This window comes from Pelobates fuscus, chromosome 1 (assembly GCF_036172605.1).
Source record: "Pelobates fuscus isolate aPelFus1 chromosome 1, aPelFus1.pri, whole genome shotgun sequence".
Lineage (NCBI taxonomy): Eukaryota > Metazoa > Chordata > Amphibia > Anura > Pelobatidae > Pelobates > Pelobates fuscus.
The window spans coordinates 473,326,222-473,351,109 of record NC_086317.1 but is presented as its reverse complement, the minus strand read 5'-3'; the positions used below and the strand labels follow the sequence as shown (position 1 = coordinate 473,351,109).

Genomic DNA, 24,888 nt, shown 5'->3' with positions numbered 1-24,888 from the left:
CCATATCTCCTTCTCCCCACCTTCTATGCCTATCCTACTCCCCCTTCTATTTATATCTCACTCCCCCTTCTATTCATTTCTCCCCCCATGTTTCCCTTCATACCCCTTATATTCATACCCCCAATTCCATTCATATCTCCCCACCCCATGTCTTCCTTCCTACCCCTTCCAATCATATTCCCTCTCTCCTTCTGTATTTCCAGGCAGCTATTCCCTCAGAGCCAGCACCCGATGTGATGGTAGCGCCAGCTATGCTCTGCCCTATAGCTAGAGGGCCCCTCTCCCTTACGTTTCACCTGACATAGCAGGGGAGAGGGGCATCTCACTCTCCGGCAGCGCGCTGACAGACTGTGCGCCTCCTCCCAGTGTACAGTGGCAGCGTGCGACTCCATAAGTGAACCACATGCTGCCTGGGGAGCTTAGGGCATGCAGGCAGAGGCGAGCGCTAAAATGACTTGTCAGTCTGACAAGTGATTTTTGTGCCCCCTTGACCGGCACCCCTTAATGGGTGGGCTGCAAATAAATTCAAGTTTCACATGCATGGTCTTGATGATAATGAAGGAAGTTAAAATTATTGTTTCATTATATTAATAAAATTATTATATGAATCATTGATCATATGATCATTGTTTTGACCTCTCTTGAAGGAGAAATAATCACGATATATATTTATATAAAATCCTATAAATATTATAAGAATGCTATGTATCACCATTATGATATAACTTAAATGATAAATAATAATATGATTATATATACACAGGCCCTTACAACTATGAGGGGTATAGAGATAATGTCATCTGAAATATCTGTAAATAAATGATTAAATAATTACAAACAAGTGAATGGGCAGGTTTAAATTCATCAAGGTACATTGGGTTTATCATAGGCCAATTGATTCACCCAGAGGTTTTCAAACATACAAAGAAACTTGAAGCTGAAGACTAATAATTTTGGGGGACAGAGAGTCATCTACTGGACAGGTACCAAGAATAAATGAACAATTACTGGGGTAATGTGTGAAAACATCTACCAATCAGATGTGGGTATATAGCTTCAAACTGCACTTTTTGGGGCTTCCCTTAGATAAGGAAAAGAGGGATAAAAGGAGCCAGACTTAGGAAGGAGGGATGTCTCTCTCAGCTAAGTGAACACCGTTGGCAGACATTTGTACCATCAGAAGGGCAGAGATCATGAAATAGCCTAGCCCTCAGCATACATCAGCCTTCACTCTAGCAACCATCCTGGGATTTCACTAGGCGCAATCTTCTCACATAACACATATTGGTGGTGATGCATGAATTTCATTTCTCTGAGGCTATAATCATTTCCTACAGGTACATTTTGCATATAATCATACTGAAGGGGAAATAAACAAGTACGTTCCATTTTGGGAAAGTAATATTGGCATGCACTGAATTGTTAGCCCTATTCTGCAGACGGGGTTTTAGAGTCTGTCGGAGCCACACTTGCCTATTTCCCTGACTGTATTTATGTGGGAAACTGTGATTAACTGCCCTATGGCAATGAATTCAGTAAAGTACAATCAAAGCTAACACAGTGATCAGTAATTTGGCATACCAATTTTATCTACATAGTTACACAGTTACCTACATAGTTACATAGCTGAAAAGAGACTTGCGTCCATCAAGTTCAGCCTTCCTCACATATGTTTTTGCTGTTGATCCAAAAGAAGGCAAAAAACTCAGTTTGAAGCACTTCCAATTTTGTAACAAACTAGGAAATAAAATATTTCTTGACCCCAGAATGGCAAATAGATTTATCCCTGGATCTAGAAGCTATCACCATACAATTGAAAAATTATATAATTGAATATTGTGTTTTTACAAGTATGCATCTAGTTGCTGTTTAAACATCTGTACAGACTCTGATAAAACCACTTGTTCAGGCAGATAATTCAACATCCTTTTTGTTCTTACAGTAAAAAAAAAACACTTTCCTTTGCCTTAGACTAAATCTCTAAACACATGACCTTGTGTCCTATGTAAAGTCCTGTTTGTGAATAGATTTCCACACAATGGTTTGTATTGGCCTCGAATATATTTGTATAATGTTATCATATCCCCTCTCAGGCGACGTTATTCTAAACTAAAGAGGTTTAAATTTGTTAACCTTTCTTCATAGCTGATATGTTCCATTCCTTTTATTAATCTTGTAGACCACCTCTGCACTTTTTCTTGTTCCATAATATCCTTCTTTAGAACAGGTGCCGAAAAGTGCACAGCACATTCTAGATGTGGTCTTGCCAGTGATTTATAAAGAGGCAAAATTAGACTCTCTTCCTGAAAATGAATGCCCATTTTTATACATGCCAATACTTATAGCTACTTACAGCCACTTACAGCCTTGGTTAATGAGGAGGTCGCCCAGAACTGTAATCTCCACTCCAGCAGCAGTAGCAGGTACTGTTCGCTTCTTCTTCAAGCCGCAAGAGCATTGCTGCGGCTTACCATGGCAACACTCCGCGGCATGCAAAGCAAGCCGGAACATTGCCGTGGCAACCCAACAACCGCACTCTCTCAGCTCGTGGGAGGAGAGAACAGTACCTGCAGCTGCTGGAGTGGAGATTACAGTTCTGGACCACCGGACCACCGGACCCCCAGGGGATTAAGAATCCTCGCTCCATACCCACAGGTAAGAGATATGGAGGGAAGAAAGAAAGTAACAAAAAACTAAAACAAAAAAACTGCTCTCCCCCATTAAAACACACACTACATGCTCAATTTACATACACTATACACACACTGCATACACTACACACACTATATGCACTACAAACATACTGCATCTACTATGCACATACACACAATGCATTTACTACACACACTACATACAATACACACATTACATGCACCACACACACTGCATGCACCACGCATATACTGACTCCACTATGCACACAAACACCCTGCATGCACTATGCAGACACTGTGCACTACATACACATGCACTACATGCACACTACATGCACTTCACGCACACGTCACACACTGTATGCACTACACACACACACTGCATCCACTACACACATCATACACTACACACACACACACCATATAATATACACACTACATACACTACACACACTGCACAAACAAAGATACTGCATCCACTACAAACAGACACTGCATTCACAAAACAAACACAGACACTGCATACACTATACACACACACACAATGCGTTCACTACACACACACACTGCATCCACTACACACAGAATACACTACACACACTGCATGCAATATACACACTACATACAATACACACACAGCATACAATGCACACACTACATGCACTTCACAAAGACACTGCATCCACTACACACAGACACTGCATCCACAACACAATCACTGACAGACACACACACACACACACAATGCATTCACTACACACACTGCGTACAATACACACAGACACTACAATACACACACTGAATCCACTTCACAAAAACACACTTTCCATCCACTATACAGTCACCACATAACATAATTAATGTGGGCATGGTTTAGGTTTTGTTGAAGGGGTAGGGGGAGCAGAATTTGACCCTTAGACCCAGGCAGCAAAATGTCTTGGGCCGGCCCTGCTTCCACCCAGCTGAGTAACAAACCATTTAGTTAATGAGCCCCACTCAGTCATCGTTTTTTATTTTATGGGTTGCCAACCTTATGTTTCATGATTGCATGTTGGAAGCAATCAGTTGATGATCCTATAGTAGGAAATCTTGTTAATGGAAACATTGGTTCTATCATGGTACTGGATCTATTCCTTTGAAGTTCGGGGATGGTACATAACCCGTAATATTTGCTTTTACCTGTATTGTACTATTGATTGCCTTAACCATAATCTGATGTCACTTGTTAGATTAACCATTCCTGATAGTAATGGACTTGATAGTGTCAATAATTCATTCCTAGATTTGTTTTAATTTTATGGAGTCCTTAATGATTACAAATATTTGTATGGTGTATACAAATCTCTACACATAATCCCAATTACTTTTGGTGCAATAGATGGCTTAGCGTGGTAGTTAATAAAGTTATATGTTAATTGATTTTGATATTTTCTAATCATGAAATTGATTATACTAAGTATACCCTTAGATACTGGAGTTACTATAAATAAACCAACATATTATTTAGCGTAAAAGACACAACAATTAGATTAAGCATTAAGATCAGCTATAACGCATGTTAACCATTTTTCACGAGAAGTTTCATGTTCTTTTAAATTTGCAGTAAAGATTTAGCAAATGGCATCATAATTTAGCTCAGACCCAGACAAACTTTGCAAACAAAGAGAAGAAATTGAAACTTGATTGCCAGGGAGACAGGATGACATTAACTTTATTTTTTCACACTTCATAAATACATATTTGTTACATCAGGGCTTGACAAATTTGCTTGGAATCTAGGGGCCAGCTAGAAAAGTTAGGAGCCAAAGAAATCAACGCTAAAAATACACTATAGTCACCAGAACCACTACAGCTTAATGTAGCTGTTCTGTGGTCTATATATTGTCCCTGAACGCTTTTCAATGTAAACACTAACTTTCCATACAAAAAACAGTGTTTACATTGCTGTCTGGCGACACCTCTAGCCACAGTCACTCGGACGGCCTCTAGAGGTGCTTCACAATGTGCAGCACCTACGTTAATGTTCCCTATAGGGATGCATTGATTTAATGCATCTCTATGAGAAGTTAATTTGGCGCAGTGGCATTTTGCCGTGTATACCCAATAGTCTCCCAATGCTTTCCTATGCACAAAGAAAAAACGCTGAGTTGTGATAAAGCAGAGCACTTTCTTAAAACCGTGTTTTGTGGTAACATGACTACCCAAATACCACTGATTAACCAAACTCTGTCAGACCCCTGTGTTTTAAACGGATTCTACAGTCTAAGGAATACAAATCTGTATTCCTAATACTTATAGTGTCCTTTGGTCCTCCACACTGTCACAGCCTCACTTCCCTGTGGCACCTAAAGGGTTAAAACCACTTTTTTTACTCATCTGATTCCAGTTCCAATCTCCCTGGGCGCTAGGTTGGTGCACCGTCTTCTCCGACATTATCTGATGGGGGGGACCTAATGCACATGCACGGCATAAAGCCTTCCCCACAGGAAAGATTGAATCAATGCTTTCCTATGGGAATTTTACAGAAGCTGTATGTCCCAATGCAAAGCGCGGGGAAATTCAGCGATGTTTCAGGGATTGAGAGTCCGCTAGAACCCAGTGGCTGGTAGACAGCCAATGGAGGCAGTCTTAGTCCTGCAAAGTAGTCATTGCATTTTTCTCAAATACAGCAATGTTTTACATTGTAGAACTAAGGGGGACATGGACATTGCACCCAAGCCACTTCAATGCTCTGAAGTGGTCATGGTGTCTATAGAGTCCATCTAAAGTACTACCACCATTGAAGGGTACATGGTACTTCTGATTGACAGCGAGTCTAATAAGTTCTCAGACGAATGAGTAGGACCACTGCAAATTTATACTATTTAACAGTAATACACCATATGTATTTGTTTTCTTCTCGTTTCATGCAGAACCAACTTGGGCTTATCTTTTAAATACATTGTAAGATGTAGCTGCTCTAAGGTACATTTTAGTTTAGCTTAATAAGGTATTTTAGTTTATATTTGTACTTGATTGTCCACACAATAAACTTAGATAGGCATAGAGATAGCTAAAGATAGTTTGATTATGCATTATGACATAATTGTGACATCATTGTGACATCATTGTCACATCATCCTCGCTCAGCACAATTTAGTCAGTAGACACTGCTTGGACAGTAGACACTGCTTAGCTGCTGTGGTGTTCACGTAGCTAAAGATGGGAGATAGTAAAACTATTTACTTGAGTTTTCCATATGTACGCTGCGATGTAAGTAAAATACTTTTATTATCTATATAAGGTTCCCGTTATACATATTATTAACTGCGAGTTTTATCATCTTATCCAAATCTCCAATGTTTTCTAGGATGGGTAGATAAATAGAGTACAGCTGTGACCCTTTATATAATTATTATAAGATGGGTAGATAAATATAGTACAGCTGTGACCCTTTATATAATTATTATAAGATGGGTAGATAAATATAGTACAGCTGTGACCCTTTATATAATTATTATAGGATGGGTAGATACAGAGAGTACAGCTGTGACCCTTTATATCATTATTATAGGATGGGTAGATAAATAGAGTACAGCTGTGACCCATTATATAATTATTATAGGATGGGTAGATAAAGAGAGTACAGATGTGACCCTTTATATAATTATTATAGGATTTATGTTCTTGGCACTGTGAGAGCCTATAGTTACTGAATCAGATTTTGTGCTATGAGGTGCTTGTCCCTAGTTTATTTCAACCTGTCCACCAATTGCTGGTGTTATAAGCCCAGTCACCCCACTCAGGAATGTCTCGGGGAAGCCATACTTTATCTGCCCGTACAATTACTTGTATGTAGTGTGGATGTACTATAGGGTACTGCTTTTAGGATGTTCCCTATTCAATAAATATATGTACAAAGCACATTAATTGGTTATCTGTTAGTTGGGGATTCTTTAGTGTGTATATATATATATATATATATATATATAAACATATCAAAATAACGAGAGCACTCTGGAGACTTTGCGCAAAATTATATTAAAGGAACAATATAGTCACCAGAGCCCGCTGTGATCCAGGAAGCGTCTCTAGTGGCTGACGGCCAGTTGTAGTCAAACACAGCAATGTTTACATTGCAGGACTAAGGGTGACAGGGGCATTGCAACCAAACCACTTCAATGCTCTGAAGTGGTCAAGGTGCCTATTGTGTCCATTTAAAGTGGTACCAACATTGAAGGGTACACAGTACTTCTGATTAACAGCTAGACTAATAAGCTCTCAAAAGATTGAGTAGTACCACTTAAAATTTATACTATTTAACAGTAATACACCATATGTATTGCAGAACGAACATGGGTATCTTACTAAGAAAAATGTAATGTGTAGCTGCTATAACGTACCTATATTAGTTTACGTTTAACAAGGTATTTCAATTTATATTTGTACTGGAATGTCCACAAAATAAATTAGATAGGCATAGAGATAGCTTAAGATAGTTTGGTTATTTATTATGACATCATTGTGACATCATTGTGACATCATTGGGACATCATTGTGACATCATCTTGCTGAGCACAGTTTAGTCAGTAGACACTGCTTGGACAGTAGACACTGCTTAGCTGCTGTGGTGTTCACGTAGCTAAAGATGGGAGATAGTAAAATTATTTACTCGAGTTTTCCATGTGTACGCTGCGATGTAAGTAAAATACTTTTATTATCTATATAAGGTTCCCGTTATACATATTATTAACTGTGAGTTTTATCATCTTAACCAAATCTCCAGTGTTGTCTAGGATGGGTAGATAAAGAGAGTACAGCTGTGACCCTTTATATAATTATTATAGGATGGGTGGATAAGGAGAGTACAGCTGTGACCCTTTATATAATTATTATAGGATGGGTAGATAAAGAGAGTACAGCTGTGCCCCTTGATATAATTATTATAGGATGGGTAGATAAGGAGAGTACAGCTGTGACCCTTTATATAATTATTATAGGATGGGTAGATACAGAGAGTACAGCTGTGACCCTTTATATAATTATTATAGGATGGGTAGATAAGGAGAGTACAGCTGTGACCCTTTATATAATTATTATAGGATGGTTAGATAAGGAGAGTACAGATGTGACCCTTTATATAATTATTATATGATGGGTAGATAAAGAGAGTACAGCTGTGACCCTTTATATAATTATTATAGGATGGGTAGATAAAGAGAGTACAGATGTGACCCTTTATATAATTATTATAGGATGGGTAGATAAGGAGAGTACAGCTGTGACCCTTTATATAATTATTATAGGATGGGTAGATACAGAGAGTACAGCTGTGACCCTTTATATAATTATTATAGGATGGGTAGATAAGGAGAGTACAGCTGTGACCCTTTATATAATTATTATAGGATGGGTAGATAAGGAGAGTACAGCTGTGACCCTTTATATAATTATTATAGGATGGGTAGATAAAGAGAGTACAGATGTGACCCTTTATATGATTATTATAGGATGGGTAGATAAAGAGAGTACAGATGTGACCCTTTATATAATTATTAATGGATGGGTAGATAAGGAGAGTACAGATGTGACCGTTTATATAATTATTATAGGATGGGTAGATAAAGAGAGTACAGCTGTGACCCTTTATATAATTATTATAGGATGGGTAGATAAGGAGAGTACAGCTGTGACCCTTTATATAATTATGATAGGATGGGTAGATAAAGAGAGTACAGATGTGACCCTTTATATAATTATTAATGGATGGGTAGATAAGGAGAGTACAGATGTGACCGTTTATATAATTATTATAGGATGGGTAGATAAAGAGAGTACAGCTGTGACCCTTTATATAATTATTATAGGATGGGTAGATAAGGAGAGTACAGCTGTGACCCTTTATATAATTATTATAGGATGGGTAGATAAGGAGAGTACAGCTGTGACCCTTTATATAATTATTATAGGATGGGTAGATAAGGAGAGTACAGCTGTGACCCTTTATATAATTATTATAGGATGGGTAGATACAGAGAGTACAGCTTTGACCCTTTATATAATTATTATAGGATGGGTAGATAAGGAGAGTACAGCTGTGACCCTTTATATAATTATTATAGGATGGGTAGATAAAGAGAGTACAGCTTTGACCCTTTATATATACCCATTGTACAGCGCTACGGAATTTGTTGGCGCTATATAAATAATAAAATAATAATAATATAATTATTATAGGATGGGTAGATAAAGAGAGTACAGATGTGACCCTTTATATAATTATTATAGGATGGGTAGATAAAGAGAGTACAGCTGTGACCCTTTATATAATTATTATAGGATGGGTAGATGAGGAGAGTACAGATGTGACCCTTTATATAATTATTATAGGATGGGTAGATACAGAGAGTACAGCTGTGACCCTTTATTTAATTATTATAGGATGGGTAGATACAGAGAGTACAGCTGTGACCCTTTATATAATTATTATAGGATGGGTAGATAAAGAGAGTACAGCTTTGACCCTTTATATAATTATTATAGGATGGGTAGATAAAGAGAGTACAGATGTGACCCTTTATATAATTATTATAGGATGGGTAGATACAGAGAGTACAGCTGTGACCCTTTATATAATTATTATAGGATGGGTAGATAAGGAGAGTACAGCTGTGACCCTTTATATAATTATTATAGGATGGGTAGATAAAGAGAGTACAGCTGTGACCCTTTATATAATTATTATAGGATGGGTAGATAAAGCGAGTACAGCCTTGACCCTTTATATAATTATTATAGGATGGGTAGATAAAGAGAGTACAGATGTGACCCTTTATATAATTATTATAGGATGGGTAGATAAGTAGAGTACAGCTGTGACCCTTTATATAATTATTATAGGATGGGTAGATAAAGAGAGTACAGCTGTGACCCTTTATATAATTATTATAGGATGGGTAGATAAGGAGAGTACAGATGTGACCCTTTATATAATTATTATAGGATGGGTAGATAAAGAGAGTACAGCTGTGACCCTTTATATAATTATTATAGGATGGGTAGATAAAGAGAGTACAGCTGTGACCCTTTATATAAATATTATAGGATGGGTAGATACAGAGAGTACAGCTGTGATCCTTTATATAATTATTATAGGATGGGTAGATAAAGAGAGTACAGCTGTTACCCTTTATATAATTATTATAGGATGGGTAGATAAAGAGAGTACAGCTGTGACCCTTTATATAATTATTATAGGATGGGTAGATAAAGAGAGTACAGATGTGACCCTTTATATAATTATTATAGGATGGGTAGATACAGAGAGTACAGATGTGACCCTTTATATAATTATTATAGGATGGGTAGATAAGGAGAGTACAGATGTGACCCTTTATATAATTATTATAGGATGGGTAGATAAAGAGAGTACAGATGTGACCCTTTATATAATTATTATAGGATGGGTAGATAAAGAGAGTACAGCTGTTACCCTTTATATAATTATTATAGGATGGGTAGATAAAGAGAGTACAGCTGTGACCCTTTATATAATTATTATAGGATGGGTAGATAAAGAGAGTACAGATGTGACCCTTTATATAATTATTATAGGATGGGTAGATACAGAGAGTACAGATGTGACCCTTTATATAATTATTATAGGATGGGTAGATAAGGAGAGTACAGATGTGACCCTTTATATAATTATTATAGGATGGGTAGATAAGGAGAGTACAGATGTGACCCTTTATATAATTATTATAGGATGGGTAGATAAAGAGAGTACAGCTGTTACCCTTTATATAATTATTATAGGATGGGTAGATAAAGAGAGTACAGCTGTGACCCTTTATATAATTATTATAGGATGGGTAGATAAAGAGAGTACAGATGTGACCCTTTATATAATTATTATAGGATGGGTAGATACAGAGAGTACAGATGTGACCCTTAGTTTATTTCAACCTGTCCACCAATTGCTGGTGTTATAAGCCCAGTCACCCCACTCAGGAATGTCTCGGGGAAGCCATACTTTATCTGCCTTGTATGTAGTGTGTATGTACTATAGGGTACTGCTTTTAGGATTTTCCCTATTCAATAAATATATGTACAAAGCACATTAATTGGTTATAGTTAGTTTGTTGATTCCTTAAAGACCAAAATTATATGAAATGAACACTCTAGTAACCAGAACCTCTACAGTTTATTGTAGTGGTTGTGGTGTCTATAGCTTGTCCCTGCAATGTTAGCACTGTAAACACTGCCTTTTCATAGTAAAGGCAGTGTTTACATTGCTGGCTAGATACACCACGAGTGGCAGTCTCTCAGACGGACACTAGAGATGTTTTTCTGGGTCAATGCTTACAGTGTGCACACACTGCGTGGAAACATTGAGCATTCCCCATAGAAATACACTGATTCAAGAGACAGACACAACGAGGGAGAAAAAGTAAGTTTAAAACTTTTTAACTCTACTCTAAGAGGGACCAGGGACATAAATAGGTAGTCCAACAGCTACACACCGCACACACAGCAGAGCAACACACACTATAAACACTCTGTACACACAGCACAGCTACGCACACTACACACCCAGCACAGCAACACACACTGTACACACAGCACAGCTACACACACTGCACAGCTATGCACTCTACACACACAGCACAGTTACGCACACTGTATACACACAGCACAGTTAGGCACACTGTATACACACAGCTCAGCTACACACACTATACACACACACAGCCAGCGCTGACCGGCTAGCATTTATTTGTTTACCATAACGAGAAATTAAAAATAATGCAGTTAATGGGATGACAATATAACAATATTAGCTTTTCTTTTGAGATTGTTGTATATATTGTGTCCGTTCTTAAAATGTGAAATATTTTGGTGGTAAAGAGGGCAATTTGTTCATATGTGAAGACCAACACTAGAGGAGAGGGGAAATTTAGAGGAGATTAAAGGACAATGAAAATTAAACTTGGCTCATATATACACTATGGGGGCGGGGTATGTGCATGGGATTAATTAATCTAAAAGTCCAATTTCTGTTCATCTTAATTATCCATCGCATTTTTCGAATGACTTTTTCAGGATCAGAAACATCTTGGTGATGCTCATAAAAAGCTCCAAGAATGCAATAGAAAAACAGAAATTCTCCAACAAAAACCTTTGGATAAAGGTAAAGGTCCGGTGATGTCATATGTACTGTGTATTTTAAAGGAATATTAGCGTGTAACAATGATAAAGTAATTTCAGTTTTTGAGGTGTTTTACTCTGGTAGCTTTTTTGCTTTTTTGTCACATGGGATTTGTTTTGGGTCCCATCTGCTGCTAAATGTGGGAATATTAACGTGTAACAATCAGGGCCGTCTTTAACGTGGGGCAAAAGGGGCTGTCCCAGACCCATTTATTCCTGGGGGGCCCAAAGCAGCTGCCCCTTGAGCCTGCAACATTACAATTAAGGGCCCGCTGGGAGAGACCCCTATCTTTTTGTTTCACCGCAGGCTGCGGCCGGGCCCCTGTCACAGTAATCCCCCGCGGCTGGGCCCCTCTTTCTGTCTTTCTGTGTTTCCCCACGGCCAACGGCCGGGCCCCTGTGTCTTTGATCCGCCATGGCTGAAAAAATCTGATTCGTTAGTAGATCTTTTATGATTGGTGCTTTCAGACAATCAGAATACAGATTGAATTCAAAGCATGCTCAGCGACCAATAAAATCCACAGGAGAGAATAAACCCATGGCAGCCCCCCGCAATGCAACAATATATGGAGAGACATAAACTTTGTCTATTGGGAATTCAAAGTTAATTGTAAAACTAATCTAATTTTACAGTTTAATTATTCTGGAATATGAAATTTACTTTACATTCTTGACAGTTCACACTTTAGTAATGAAACTACCATGTTGATTTCCTTTTACATAAGTAAAGCTTACTATTATTATAACCAAACATTTTATTTTTTTATCTTAGCAACACCTGCAATAAGTCCATTGGAGCAGCGCATTGAGGAGTTGAGCCACCGTTTCGTGATTGAGCGTGCCGTGGCTGAAGGGGCCAAATGCGCCGTCAAGGCATTACATCCCGGGAAAGGACTTGTTCAGGTTAGTTATAAAGTGTACTCGTTTACCCATTTCATCCCCAGAGTGAATAATGTGCTTTGAATAACTGCCATGGGGATGGAATTTACAGTTTAATGTCATTAACCATGTATCCATTGTTACTAACTTTATAACATCTCTTCTGAGACTTTCATTTTTTTTAATTATTAGTTTTTGCCCTTGCTGCACCATTTGTTCTGTATTTTATTTTGTCTATAAATGTTTTACTTTAAAATTACTTTGTGTTTTAAGCCCATTAGTTTTATTAAAAGCTAATAACAGGTTGTATGTTCTACATATGCTTTGTCATTCTAAATGCATTCTAAAGGCATGCAAAGCATCAAAGGGGTTGTAGTTCAACAACATCCGGGGATCTACCTGTTGGGCAGCCCTGTTCTACATTGATCTGCCTTTATATCCACAACGATCTAAGGCACTAACTGGTCTTTTGTTTTCCGTTCAGCATTTAAGTTGTTAAGTTGTAGATGAATTCAAACCTGAATTACAAATTGAGTGAAACCTAGACACACTTTTTCCAGATTAGCTATTTTAATTTCAGTTCTGCAGTTCAGATTTCAATTTGCTACAATCCAAACGTTGGTGTTTAATCCTGCAGAGTTTTATTGTATTGAGAACTATGTAGACTTATAAACTGTTTATGAATGAAATGAAAGTATAACACACACTGTTAGGAATTGTGCATGTCACCTTGGAAATCAGCTAAAGTTGGACACCACCTCCCAGATGTTTTTACCAGCAGATGCAGGAATTGTTTTATTGAACTTTTTCTGCTTATTTTGTTACATTTGAATTCTTCCATCTCTTTTAACAGGCTCAAGCAGCACTACACGAGTCAAATGAAAAGCTGGACCTCCTCAAATATGCCTTGGAGGAACGAGTGAAAGAACTTCCTCGTGGCCATCCCAGGAAGTGTATTACCACCGAGGAGCTGTCCCTTGACTCTGTGCAGAGCCAATTTGGAACAAGGCCCCAGCCCACTGCACTAACAGGTACGTTCTTATCAATCAGTGGCAGAATTAATGTAGAGAGGTCCAGAAATTTGTTTGGGCACCCTATTGTAAAGATGGACAAAAAGTAGATCCCCATCTGTAATACAACTCCCGCACTGTTTTGCCAGCTGGGGATCTACCATTTGCACATCCTTGAAGGGTTGTATTTAGCACTAAACAGTGTTTGTGTGTTTGAATGTAAGTATGTTTTTGTATGGAGTGTGTGTGAGTATGTTTGTACGGGTGTGTTTGTATATAGTGTTGGCATTTGAATATAATTGTGCACGTGTGTAGTGTTGGTTTTTGATGCAACGGTGTGTTTATGTATAATGTTGGTGTTTTAATACAGAGGCGTGTTTGAATGTTGTGTTGATGTTTGAATGTGCGTAGAGGACTAACTGACGATACCACATTTTTGTCTGTTTGTTAAGTGGGTTTTAGTTATTTTACATTCTGATAGAGACGTAAAGGCTGTCTAATTGTTGTTCTGACCAAATCGTGTGCTACTTAGAACAACGACGAAGTTTCCTTTAACAAAGAAATGGTATGTTTCTATTAGCAGGCTAGTTTGGAACGATTATAGAATGTTGGGGGCATCCATAAAGGAACCCAATATTGTATTATTATAGGAAATGCACTGGGCATACATTGGTGAGAAAAGAATGAATATCAGCTTGTGATGACGTTAAGTGAAACTCTAATAGCCATTCTTGCTATTTATATTTATTCTATTGTTTGACAGGCACCCTGGAATTGCGACTCAAGGGCTGTCTAGATATTCTGGAGAATGTACCTAGCAGACTGCAGGACCTGTCACATGTTATCCCTGGCAGGAGTCCGCGTCGAGGAAGATTCTCATTTATGAACAAAATAAGAAGAAACAACCGTGTCGGCATTATAAGAGTGCAAGAGACTGGAAACTTTTTAAGTACAGTGATTTTTCTCTTATATTTCCTAGTATGTGTATAGTGATATTCAAAAAACAGTGCTCAATAGCTGGGGTTTCAAGCCTTCACCCTCCAACAGTTGTTGAATTACATTTTCCATTATGAATACAAATATTAGTATCTGATAGGATTCCCTCTCCTTCACAAAGACCCTGCAAATGAACCACAATTCTGAAAATGTTGCCAAGGAAATCAGTTTCCTAATTCACATTTCTAGATATTCACCCACAATTGCTTTTTTTTTCTGCCAATTATTTTACATATTCTAAATGGAGTGACTCTAAACATCAACAGTAAAGGAAGCATTACGGTTCTTTCTCTTCGGAATCGTATGTGTCATCTTTATATCCTCCTTTACAAATCAAGATAAAAGTTGCCTTTTGAAATGTCCTGCTGGTATATGGGAAGAATACTGGCTCACAACGCCACTTATTGTCTTAGCTAATCAACAGACGATACCCGGACTCCTTTCCACATTGTTCGTTTCCATTGTTTCTTTGGCTCTTTGACTTTACCAGTCCAAGACGTAACCACCACTCGCAACCTTACTTTGATTATTATCACCTGGACTTTCTTGGTTGTGATTCTTTGTTCATGCAATAATTTATTTTTCTCATCTCCTTAGTGTTTCACATAATTTTCAATTGTATTAATCCTTTTCAAAACATATATCTAACATTAACATTGTGGTATATTACATTGAATTATTATGTATGCCGGTAAGCTCTTAATAAATTCAAGTCCCGTTCAATGTATACTGCACTAAAACCTGTCGAATCAGAACCTCAGACTGCTAAATCTGCTTTAAACTCGCTAATGGTCAAAATAAGTGTCACCCAGTTTCCCTGGGCTTTTAAACTCCATAATCTAATTACCTAGTTAAAGTGAAACCCCCTAAATTAATCTATTGTAATAAAAACTATATGAAAAAATAAAAAAAACTCCTTACCTACATGGTTTGAAAGAGGGATGGTGACTTTTCTTCAAAAATAAATACTAAGTAGGTAAAAGAAATAGAATATATATTTTTTTGTAAAGGCTTGTAAAGGCTGCAGATAGGAGATCTGCAGGTTTTGCAAGCTGTTTTTCGATATACACCCAATGAAAGATGCATAACTAAATGCTTGCATTTATTAATTCGGGTATATCTACATCTACACGATTTATCTTTTTAGTGTTTGGAAGTGGCATGCCCCTTTAAGGATCTAGCAGTAATGACAATTACACACATCCTGTTTAACCATCAGATATTTTCATTGCATATCATCAAAGGAGTACTAAGATTCTCAATTTACGCATATTATTCCTCAAGCCATCTGTTTGTCGGAAGGAAATTAGATAATGGGCCATGCTTCAAATATAATTTTGAACAAACTGTACTCTATCATTGCTTTTGGGTGTGTTCCCAGATAAGGTAAAGTTAGTACCTAACTTTTATCAGTCCTATTTACCAAACAACCTTTAATTTCACTTCTTTCAAAATTTGCCATATTTGGACTAATACTGACTCTGTTGTGCCATAATAAGACATTCTTAACATTACTATCCACATAAATTGAAAAACTATAAGATTATAGACAGCCCTTATGCGCTACAATGAGCTTATTTAAAATTAAACTCTCTTACCTGTTCCCTATAATTTGCTACACACACTATCTTAGTGAAACAATTCTGAGGACAAATCTGGGGATAATATATACCCACACTAAACTTAGTCACCCAAAGGAAAATCAAACTACTCTAGAATGTATATCTTGATGCTGGACCAAGGTGATTGTGAAAGACTCACTCATCATACAAACTCCACTATCTAAATTTTCTCCCAATCAAAAAAGACAGAGGAAGAACACAATTTGCAACATATTTTAAGTTAGTAAGTTATTTCAGACCACGTAACTACAAATTTGTCTAGTTTTGTTTTTAACGGAAAAGAATATAATAGACTTCCCAAATTAAAACATACTCCTAGATCAGGGATAGGCAACCTCCATCACTCCAGATGTTGTGGACTACATGCCCCATAATGCTCTTACACTCATAATGCTGGTAAAGCATCATGGGATGTGCAGTCCAAAACATCTGGAGTGCCGAAGGTTGCCTATGTCTGTCCTAGATCTTTGGTTAAAGATAACAGAGGCAACTTTATACTGTCATCTGTGTTTTGACCATTGCCGAGTGTTGATTCCATTTTCAGTTAGAAATATTATTTATGATAAAATACTCGTAGCCTTTTAAGCTAAGTTCATGAGATTTCCTTACAGGTGAAGTCTGTGCTCAATTGAAGATTGACCACATTTTAAAGGGTTCTACAAGTTGGAAAACTGTGTCTAATCCATCCTGGGATGAAACTTTTAAACTGGATTTGAATAAGGTACGGATGGGACATTTTTTTGTTTCAGAACGTTTTGCTCGTAGGAAAAGTAAAGTAAAAATAGCAGTAAAAAAAAAAAGGAACACATTTATGTTTTTGTTTTGTTGATAGTTTTCTAGTTATGTTGATGTCTGTATCATTTTGTTTTGGTTAGTATCAATATTATATTATTATTCCTAATTTAAAATTAAAATTTGCGAGTCCTCTAAAAGGTTCTCCTAGCTAGTCTGATTTGAACTCTTATTTCTAAAACTTTTAGGACCTTAATGTTACAGTTGATACGTATTTGTTTTCTTTTTCTTCCTCGAGAAATTGTTAGGAGATGTTCGATAACATTAATGATGTATTGCATATTTTAGTTATTTGTTAGAAAACCTTGTCACCAGGGCTTTTTGTTAAAGGTATTCCGTCAAGCATTATGAATCAGTGTTGTTTAATTGGATATTTTCCAGCACACATGCATGCTGATTCTAATTTTTCATACATCCTGTGTTTTCTTGATGTTCTGTACACCTGACCTTGCATGAACTGAGATCAATCTCTCAAAGCAAGTAAATCCTGCCATGTCAAGTCCACATATATGCCCGATGGATGGTAGTATGGATAGTGATGGAAGAAAAATGTAACATTTTAAAGAACTTTACACTTATACATCTGCAGCCAATACATTTACAGCCTCTATGTATTGCTGATTTTTTTTTTTTTTATGTGAAAATGGTAAATGTGGTTAAACCATGTAAAAATAGTTGCTTATGGTGAGAAAAATACATTCCTAAAGAAAAGGGTTTGTCGAAGAAAACTTTTTTTCTATTATTTTTTTTTAAAATGATTACTTGTATAATTTCTACATAGTCTCGAGAACTAGAATTATCATTGTACTGGCATGACCGGAGATCACTGTGTGCCACCAAGACTCTGAGGTTAGAAGAATTTCTGGTCAACCAGAAACAGGAACTGTGCCTACAGCTGGAGCCACAGGGCATCCTTTTCATTGAGGTGAGGAGTAGAGAACTAGTCTAGGAACATCATCAATTTATATTTATTACTTATTATAATTTTGTGTGTCTGTTTATATGTTGGTGTGGCACAATGAGGATACTATGATTTACTTCCAGCAGTTAACTCTTTCGGTTTGTTTTGGAATAGGTGGAATTTTCATTTCCTTTACCCCAGAAAAGGACCAAACTTCAGAAGCTTAAGAAATTGTTCTCCATAAAAAAAGGTAATTCTATTATTAACATGTCTCGCAAAAAATATTATTATTTGGTTACTCAAAAGAGGTGAACCCCTGTACCCAGTGCTAGTTCCCTGCATCATGGAAAACGTCAAACTAGTCATCCAGTGTGAATTGACTTGTATTCCCTAACCTGTGTGGGATATCACAAGTTTAATTTTTAATCAGATTGATGTATGTGCGACCAGTCCAACACCTATAGTGCATTATTAAACTTTGTGTATCATATACAATACTAATTTTATGTTCTTTGCTACCTTTATAGGAAATACCATCCATCCAGCTGCAGAAAATATTGCAGTAATTGACTCTCTTCTGTTGTCTGTAGAGGACACTGAGAGTGTGAAGCCATCAATACCCCTTCCATTGGCAGTAGCGGACACTGACAGCTTGGAGCTTTCACCACCAGCTGTCACTTCCTTTACAGAAGAGATCATTAAACCATCTCCAGAGGAAGATACAATAATTGATCCTCTTCCATTGGCGGTAGCGGACACTGACAGCTTGGAACTATCACCACCAGCTGTTACTTCCTTTACAGAAGAGATCACTAAACCATCTCCAGAGGAAGATAAAATTATTGATCCTCTTCCATTGGCAGTAGCGGACACTTACAGCTTGGAGCTACCACCACCAGCTGTACCTTCCTTTACAGAAGAGATCATTAAACCATCTCCAGAGGAAGATAAAATTATTGATCCTCTTCCATTGTCAGTAGCGGACACTTACAGCTTGGAGCTACCACCACCAGCTGTCACTTCCTTTACAGAAGACATCATCCAACCATCTCCAGAGGAAGATAATATTATTAATTCTCTTTCATTGTCAGTAGTGGACACTAACAGCTTGGAGCTATCACTACCAGCTGTTACTTCCTTTACAGAAGACATCATCCAACCATCTCTAGAGGAAGTTGTAATTATTGATAATGCTCCACTGCCAGTAGCGGACCCAGAGAGTGTGGAGCAATCACCTAGAGCTGACGCTGCCATTATAGAAGAGGCTATTGAACCACTTCCAGAGGACAATGATGCTCTTTCATTGACAAAAGAGGACTCAAAAAACCAAGAGCCATCATCACCAACTAGGTATTCACATATTCATTCTTCTCATCAATGCCGTTAGGCGGTAAACCTGCTACACATTTTCCATAAGCTCCTTATTTGCTCCTCTTTTCCACTCCCTCTCATTTCATTTATGTAATAAGCATGTCTTATATTAAAGGGATTATGCTGGTACAGTCTGACTGACACACAATGATGCGTGTCTCTGGACCAATGGTATGATAATGTATACTGTGTCTTATAAAAACATTTAGTTTTGGGGTTTTGTTTTTCATGGAGGAGAGGTGTATGCATAATTTCAAATATTTTCTTTTTTAAACTTGTTCTTTTTCTTTGCAGTATTGTGCAAATAGCTGACCTGACCCTTCAGGATTTTGATTGTCTCTCTGTGCTGGGCCAAGGAAGATTTGGAAAGGTGGGTTTATAGTTACATAGGAAAGGTGTAAAAACAAATGCTATTTATCAAAATACCTTTTTTTTTATTTTCCATTTCAGGTCCTGCTTGCCAAGTACAAGTATACAAAGTCCGCATTTGCATTAAAAGCTTTGAAGAAAAAAGACGTCATTGCAGATCATGCTGTCCATAGGTCAGTAAATGGAGTGTAATTAAAATTCTACTTTGATTATTTTTTTTGGGGGGGGGGATTGTGGTCCTGTTTGTCATTTTTTTTTGTTACTAAGCAAAGAATCGTCTTTAAAAAAAAAAAAAAAAGATTCAATTAAATATTATGATTTCAAGGCTTGCAGATGAGAAGTACATCATGCAGATCGTAAGCAGCATACGACACCCTTTCCTTGTTAATCTCTTCGCAAGTTTCCAGACTCCAGATTATGTCTGCTTTGTGATGGAGTATGCTGCTGGTGGAGACCTTCTAGCAAATATTAAGAAAAACAACTTTTGCCCATTTTCAGAAAACAAAGCTATGTAAGTATAAATAGTTTCTGGATTATGACTACATATATCTGAGCTATACATATTAGAAAGTAACAGGACCCGTTGTCTGATTCACAGTCAGTGGGTATAACAAGGATAATTTATAAAAGTGACAATATTTTATTGAAAAATACCCTTTTTGTAAAATAAAAAGAAAAAGAAAGGAAACCCCCTTCAACCATAAGGCAACTCAGCAAGCTTAAGTGCTTTAGTGGAGTGTCCCATTAAGGTTAATACCAAATCCATGAAGTCTACACAGATTACGATTGAAGATGACTGTTAAGACCTGGAATACAAGACAATGCAGGAAACATGTCTGGGCATAGAGTTACGCAGGATGGGTAGAATCAAGCCATTCATTGCTGCAAAAACTCATTTTCCTTCCCTAGAATAAAAATGACATATTCACTTTTCCACAGGTTCTATGTTGCATGCTGTGTGCTGGGCCTAGAATTCTTGCACAAAGCCAATATTGCTCACAGGTAAGTGTTCAGGAAAAACTAAAGATGGTAGGTGCTGTTGTATTGTCTTATTTCCTGTAATTTAATTTGGCATTTGTGGTTTGTTTCATTATTTATTATTATAATATTAAATAATTATGTCGTATATTAGTTTAGTCCTTACATCTAACCTTTTAACAAGTCTAAATAATAAAACTCCAAGTTCCCTTTAGTGATACGTAGAATTAATAAAAAACTATTTTTCTGCTTTTTAATCTAGAGATATCAAACTGGAAAATATTGTTATCGACAAGCACGGATACGCCAAAATCACAGACTTCGGTCTTTGCAAAGAAGGTAAATATTATTGTATAATTAGTAAAAGTCATTTCTCACAAAGTTACAGATATGAACTTTATTTACAGACAAATAACATCCAACTGCATACTGAATTAAAAGTATATATGAAACAACAAACATGCATATATTTATAGAATTCTGAAACAAGATGCCATTGTGCAAATTCAAATCCAATTGGAAGTCCAGGCGATTCTGGAACAACAAGCAGATTAGATGCTGGAACACAATAGAGATTAGCAGATCTTTGTACAAAGTTACAGAGAGAAGATGTAGCTGCAATGCACCAACTCCTTGCAGCCATATCCTAATATCACCTAAAAATATAAATAAAATGAATAAACAGAACATATACTGTATATCAGTAACATAAATGTAAAACTGAAAGTAGGCATCTATCTTTATATTTACTTACGTATATTTACGTTTTGTCTTTTTCTGAGGGATGGGATACAGAAATCGAACCAGAACATTTTGTGGCACCCTGGATTATATGGCACCTGAAATGGTTATGAGAAGATCATACACAAGATCTATCGACTGGTGGAGTCTTGGCGTTGTTACTTACATGATGCTGACTTCAGCGGTAAGAATTGCTTACTTTTACAAATGTGTTGGATTCCTGTTTTGGAAATCAAAATCCCCAGTGTGATATTATACGGGCAGTTGAGGGCGATAGTATTTTTAAACTGTAGAATGGTCAGAATTAATGGACACCTTGAGCACTTTAACCACTACAGCTTATTGTAGTACTTTGATTACACTCTGTACTATATTGTGCTCGTATTCCTTTTTACATATACATTGTTTTATGGTTCATATTCATAGGTTGTTATTTTCATGACTTTCACTGCAATGTGAGTGTGTCTAGCGCAATAATAAATACGTCATTTGTCACAAGAGCTCATGACTGCTGACACAATTATTCATAAAATGTTGACAATTACTAACTTCTAATAACAACCTATAAATATGTACTTATGCTCCCTAAATAGCCGGCCTCTAAATAAAGACACTGGTGGATAGGGCATGGGCTTTACTTAGCTGAACAACTGGCAAGCAACCATCCAAATTGTCAGCTCCCGGCTCAGTACCGATAGACAGATAAACATTTACTTTAACACACTGCAGTCTGCATTCCTTCTTCAGCTTCTCTGCAGACCACAAATCTTCTATATATAGAATATATTTGCTGAGCTAGTAAGGGCACCACCGCTGTAACAACACAGAGAAAAAGAAAAAAACACAACCCAAGAAAACAAACAACCCAATATCCTACTCCCTATCACTAGTATATAAAATCCAGGGCGGGCGGGGATACAGGTCAGCCTCACCCAACCCTCCTGCTACCAAATGGTAAGGAGCACCCAGCTCTCCCCTATTTCTCACCGTCACTTTTTGAAACATTGTAGCCAAATATTTTGGTTGATTCATCCCCAGTAAAGTGTAGGAGTGTCATGTTTCCCCTTCCTTGGCTATCCTCGGGTATACCACTTCTGCATCTTTCGACCTTGCGCTCAGTGCTTTACAAACTAAAATGCACTTTTTGTAAAAATATTTTTCTATTAGTTACCCTTCCCAGGTGATGACAGAAAAGAGGTGATGAGTCAAATAGTCTACACTGAATCCTACTATCCGGAGTTCCTATCTGTGGAAGCAGTCTCAATAATAAGAGGTGTAAGTTGCCAACGCATGTTCAGTGCTTTCTAATTCTGATAGATTGAGTAAGGTGAGGTCAGATTTCTAGTCACTACTAATGAGTGGAAGATCATTGCTGACAAGCTGTCCTGGGAAGAAGGAAGTCCCCGAGAAGCTTGTTCTAATGGCAGTTGTTATGTAAGGTAGGAGACAAGCCGATGATGACGTTCTAGTTCCTGGAGGCCCTAGGACTAGAGTTCCTGGATGGAGCTCTGCTTCTGAGTTGTATAACTCTTATGGCTTTTCATACTGTAATAATGTATCACGTCATATCTCAATGTCTTGGATAAATACAAGCCAAGACCTCGTTTGAATCTTGACAGATATTGGGAAGTAACATAGAAGGTACAGGAAAAGAGTCAAGACTTTGGGGAGGTTTGGATGGGTTTGGGAAGAAGGGAATTTGATTTTCTTTTCTAGTTTCTTTTAGTTTTATTTCATATTTTAAGAATATACCGTATATGTTCTCATTAGTTATGCACATTCCGGCATAGTATATACACCTTTCATTTTGCGGAAGCAGGAATCATGCCAGCAATCAGGGGAGAAGAACTATGTCTAGGCACCAGAACAAGAGGCCATGGTTACATGGTGCCTACCATTTATTGAGCTCTGCATTAACCTATACAGAGTATCTGCAACAATAATGCCTGGAATTCTGATGTTTTATTTTATTAATTTTTTTACAGCTTTTAAATAAAAATCCCAGAGCCCGTCTCGGTTCCAGCAAGGATGACTCCATGGATTTGAAGTTACATCCTTTCTTCGAAGTATGTCCGTGTTCTATTAATTCCTTTACTATTGATGTGTAGAGTTAATGTGCATTTCTTGTCTGATTTAGTATAAAGTGGAACTGTCACTTTCGAGAGTTATACATATTTTAACAGCTTAACCAGTATTATGTTTTAGCTGAGCTTTTCAAAATAAATACACAATGTTCCATGAATTATTGTATTTGGATGCATTCAGGGAATTAGAGGGAAACTATATCCATTGGAGTTGAAATCAGTGGTGGTTTTGACGTTTAAAGCTGATGGGGCACTATTTCCTGTGACTTGTTGAGTTCTGTCTACTTAATCCAACTATTTAAACCATGACCAAACAAGACTACATGTCATATTGAAAACCGTAATACTATAGATACACGCATTCAGGAACAATAACCCCTTTAAAGAGATCTAACTCCACCTAATGATGCTGTTACCCAATGACAGCATTAAAAGAGATGGTAAGGCCGGGATTTTAGAGCATCCAGGATCTGAAGACGGAGTGCAAAGCCATTGGCTGGTATCGGAAATCTTTCTAGAACAGAATAACATGTCTTATAGGTTTATACCCAGAAATTGGGTGTTCTTTAAAAAGAAATGCCAACATCTTGAAATTAATAGTTGCTCTACCTCTTCAGTGATCTAAAAAGGGGAGAAACTGCAAATATAATCATGACAGGCATATCATGTATTTTATCTAACATACACCTACTAGTTCTTACGCACCAACAGATATGATTTGGGGTTTTTTTGCAATAAAAATTCTAGGAGTCACTGTTTTTCCTGCCCCTATGAACCAGCCGCCACTATTTTTGCGAAACGTTTTTGATATCTGTTATTTTGTATTCTAAGTTTACTGATTTATATAGTGGTGGCGTTGCTTATCTTTCTCATTCTTTTCCTTCAAAACTTTTCCATTTTTAACAGGACCTAAACTGGTATGCGTTGCTGTGCAAAATGATCAAACCACCATATGTGCCAGAGATCGCCCGACTAGATGACGTTAGTAACTTCGACAGAAGATATACATCACAGGCCCCCATTTTACTACCATCAGAAGAGCCACTGACAGCTGAAGAGCAAGATCTGTTCCAAGGTTTTGACTGGGAGGTCGACTAGGTTGAAGAATGAAGATAGTCAACAATGGACTCTGCTGGAGTGGGCATTTAATATCTGTAATTTTTTTTATTCTATTAAAAGTTTTGATATTTTTTCAATTGATCGAGTGTGTAAGTGTGGCAAATGTATAACAGATGGTGAGAAGATCAATCATTTATAGACATAAAGATATATAGAAAGGAAAGAGGTGGGTAGAAATAAAAA

At 37.2% G+C, this 24,888-nt stretch overlaps 1 protein-coding gene across 1 annotated transcript; it reads left to right on the top strand.

Moving 5' to 3' along the window:
- Positions 1–5,855: 5,855 nt before the first annotated feature.
- LOC134585554 (serine/threonine-protein kinase N2-like) lies at positions 5,856–24,684 on the top strand. Its single transcript, XM_063440993.1, has 18 exons — positions 5,856–5,906; positions 11,739–11,826; positions 12,616–12,746; positions 13,576–13,753; positions 14,496–14,639; positions 16,968–17,071; positions 17,924–18,067; positions 18,218–18,293; positions 18,571–19,393; positions 19,649–19,784; positions 19,865–19,956; positions 20,109–20,294; positions 20,723–20,785; positions 21,024–21,100; positions 21,544–21,686; positions 22,670–22,777; positions 23,488–23,568; positions 24,493–24,684. The coding sequence occupies exons 1-18, from the start codon at positions 5,856–5,858 to the stop codon at positions 24,682–24,684; spliced, it is 2,817 nt and encodes a 938-aa protein (XP_063297063.1).
- The last annotated feature ends 204 nt before the right edge of the window (positions 24,685–24,888 follow it).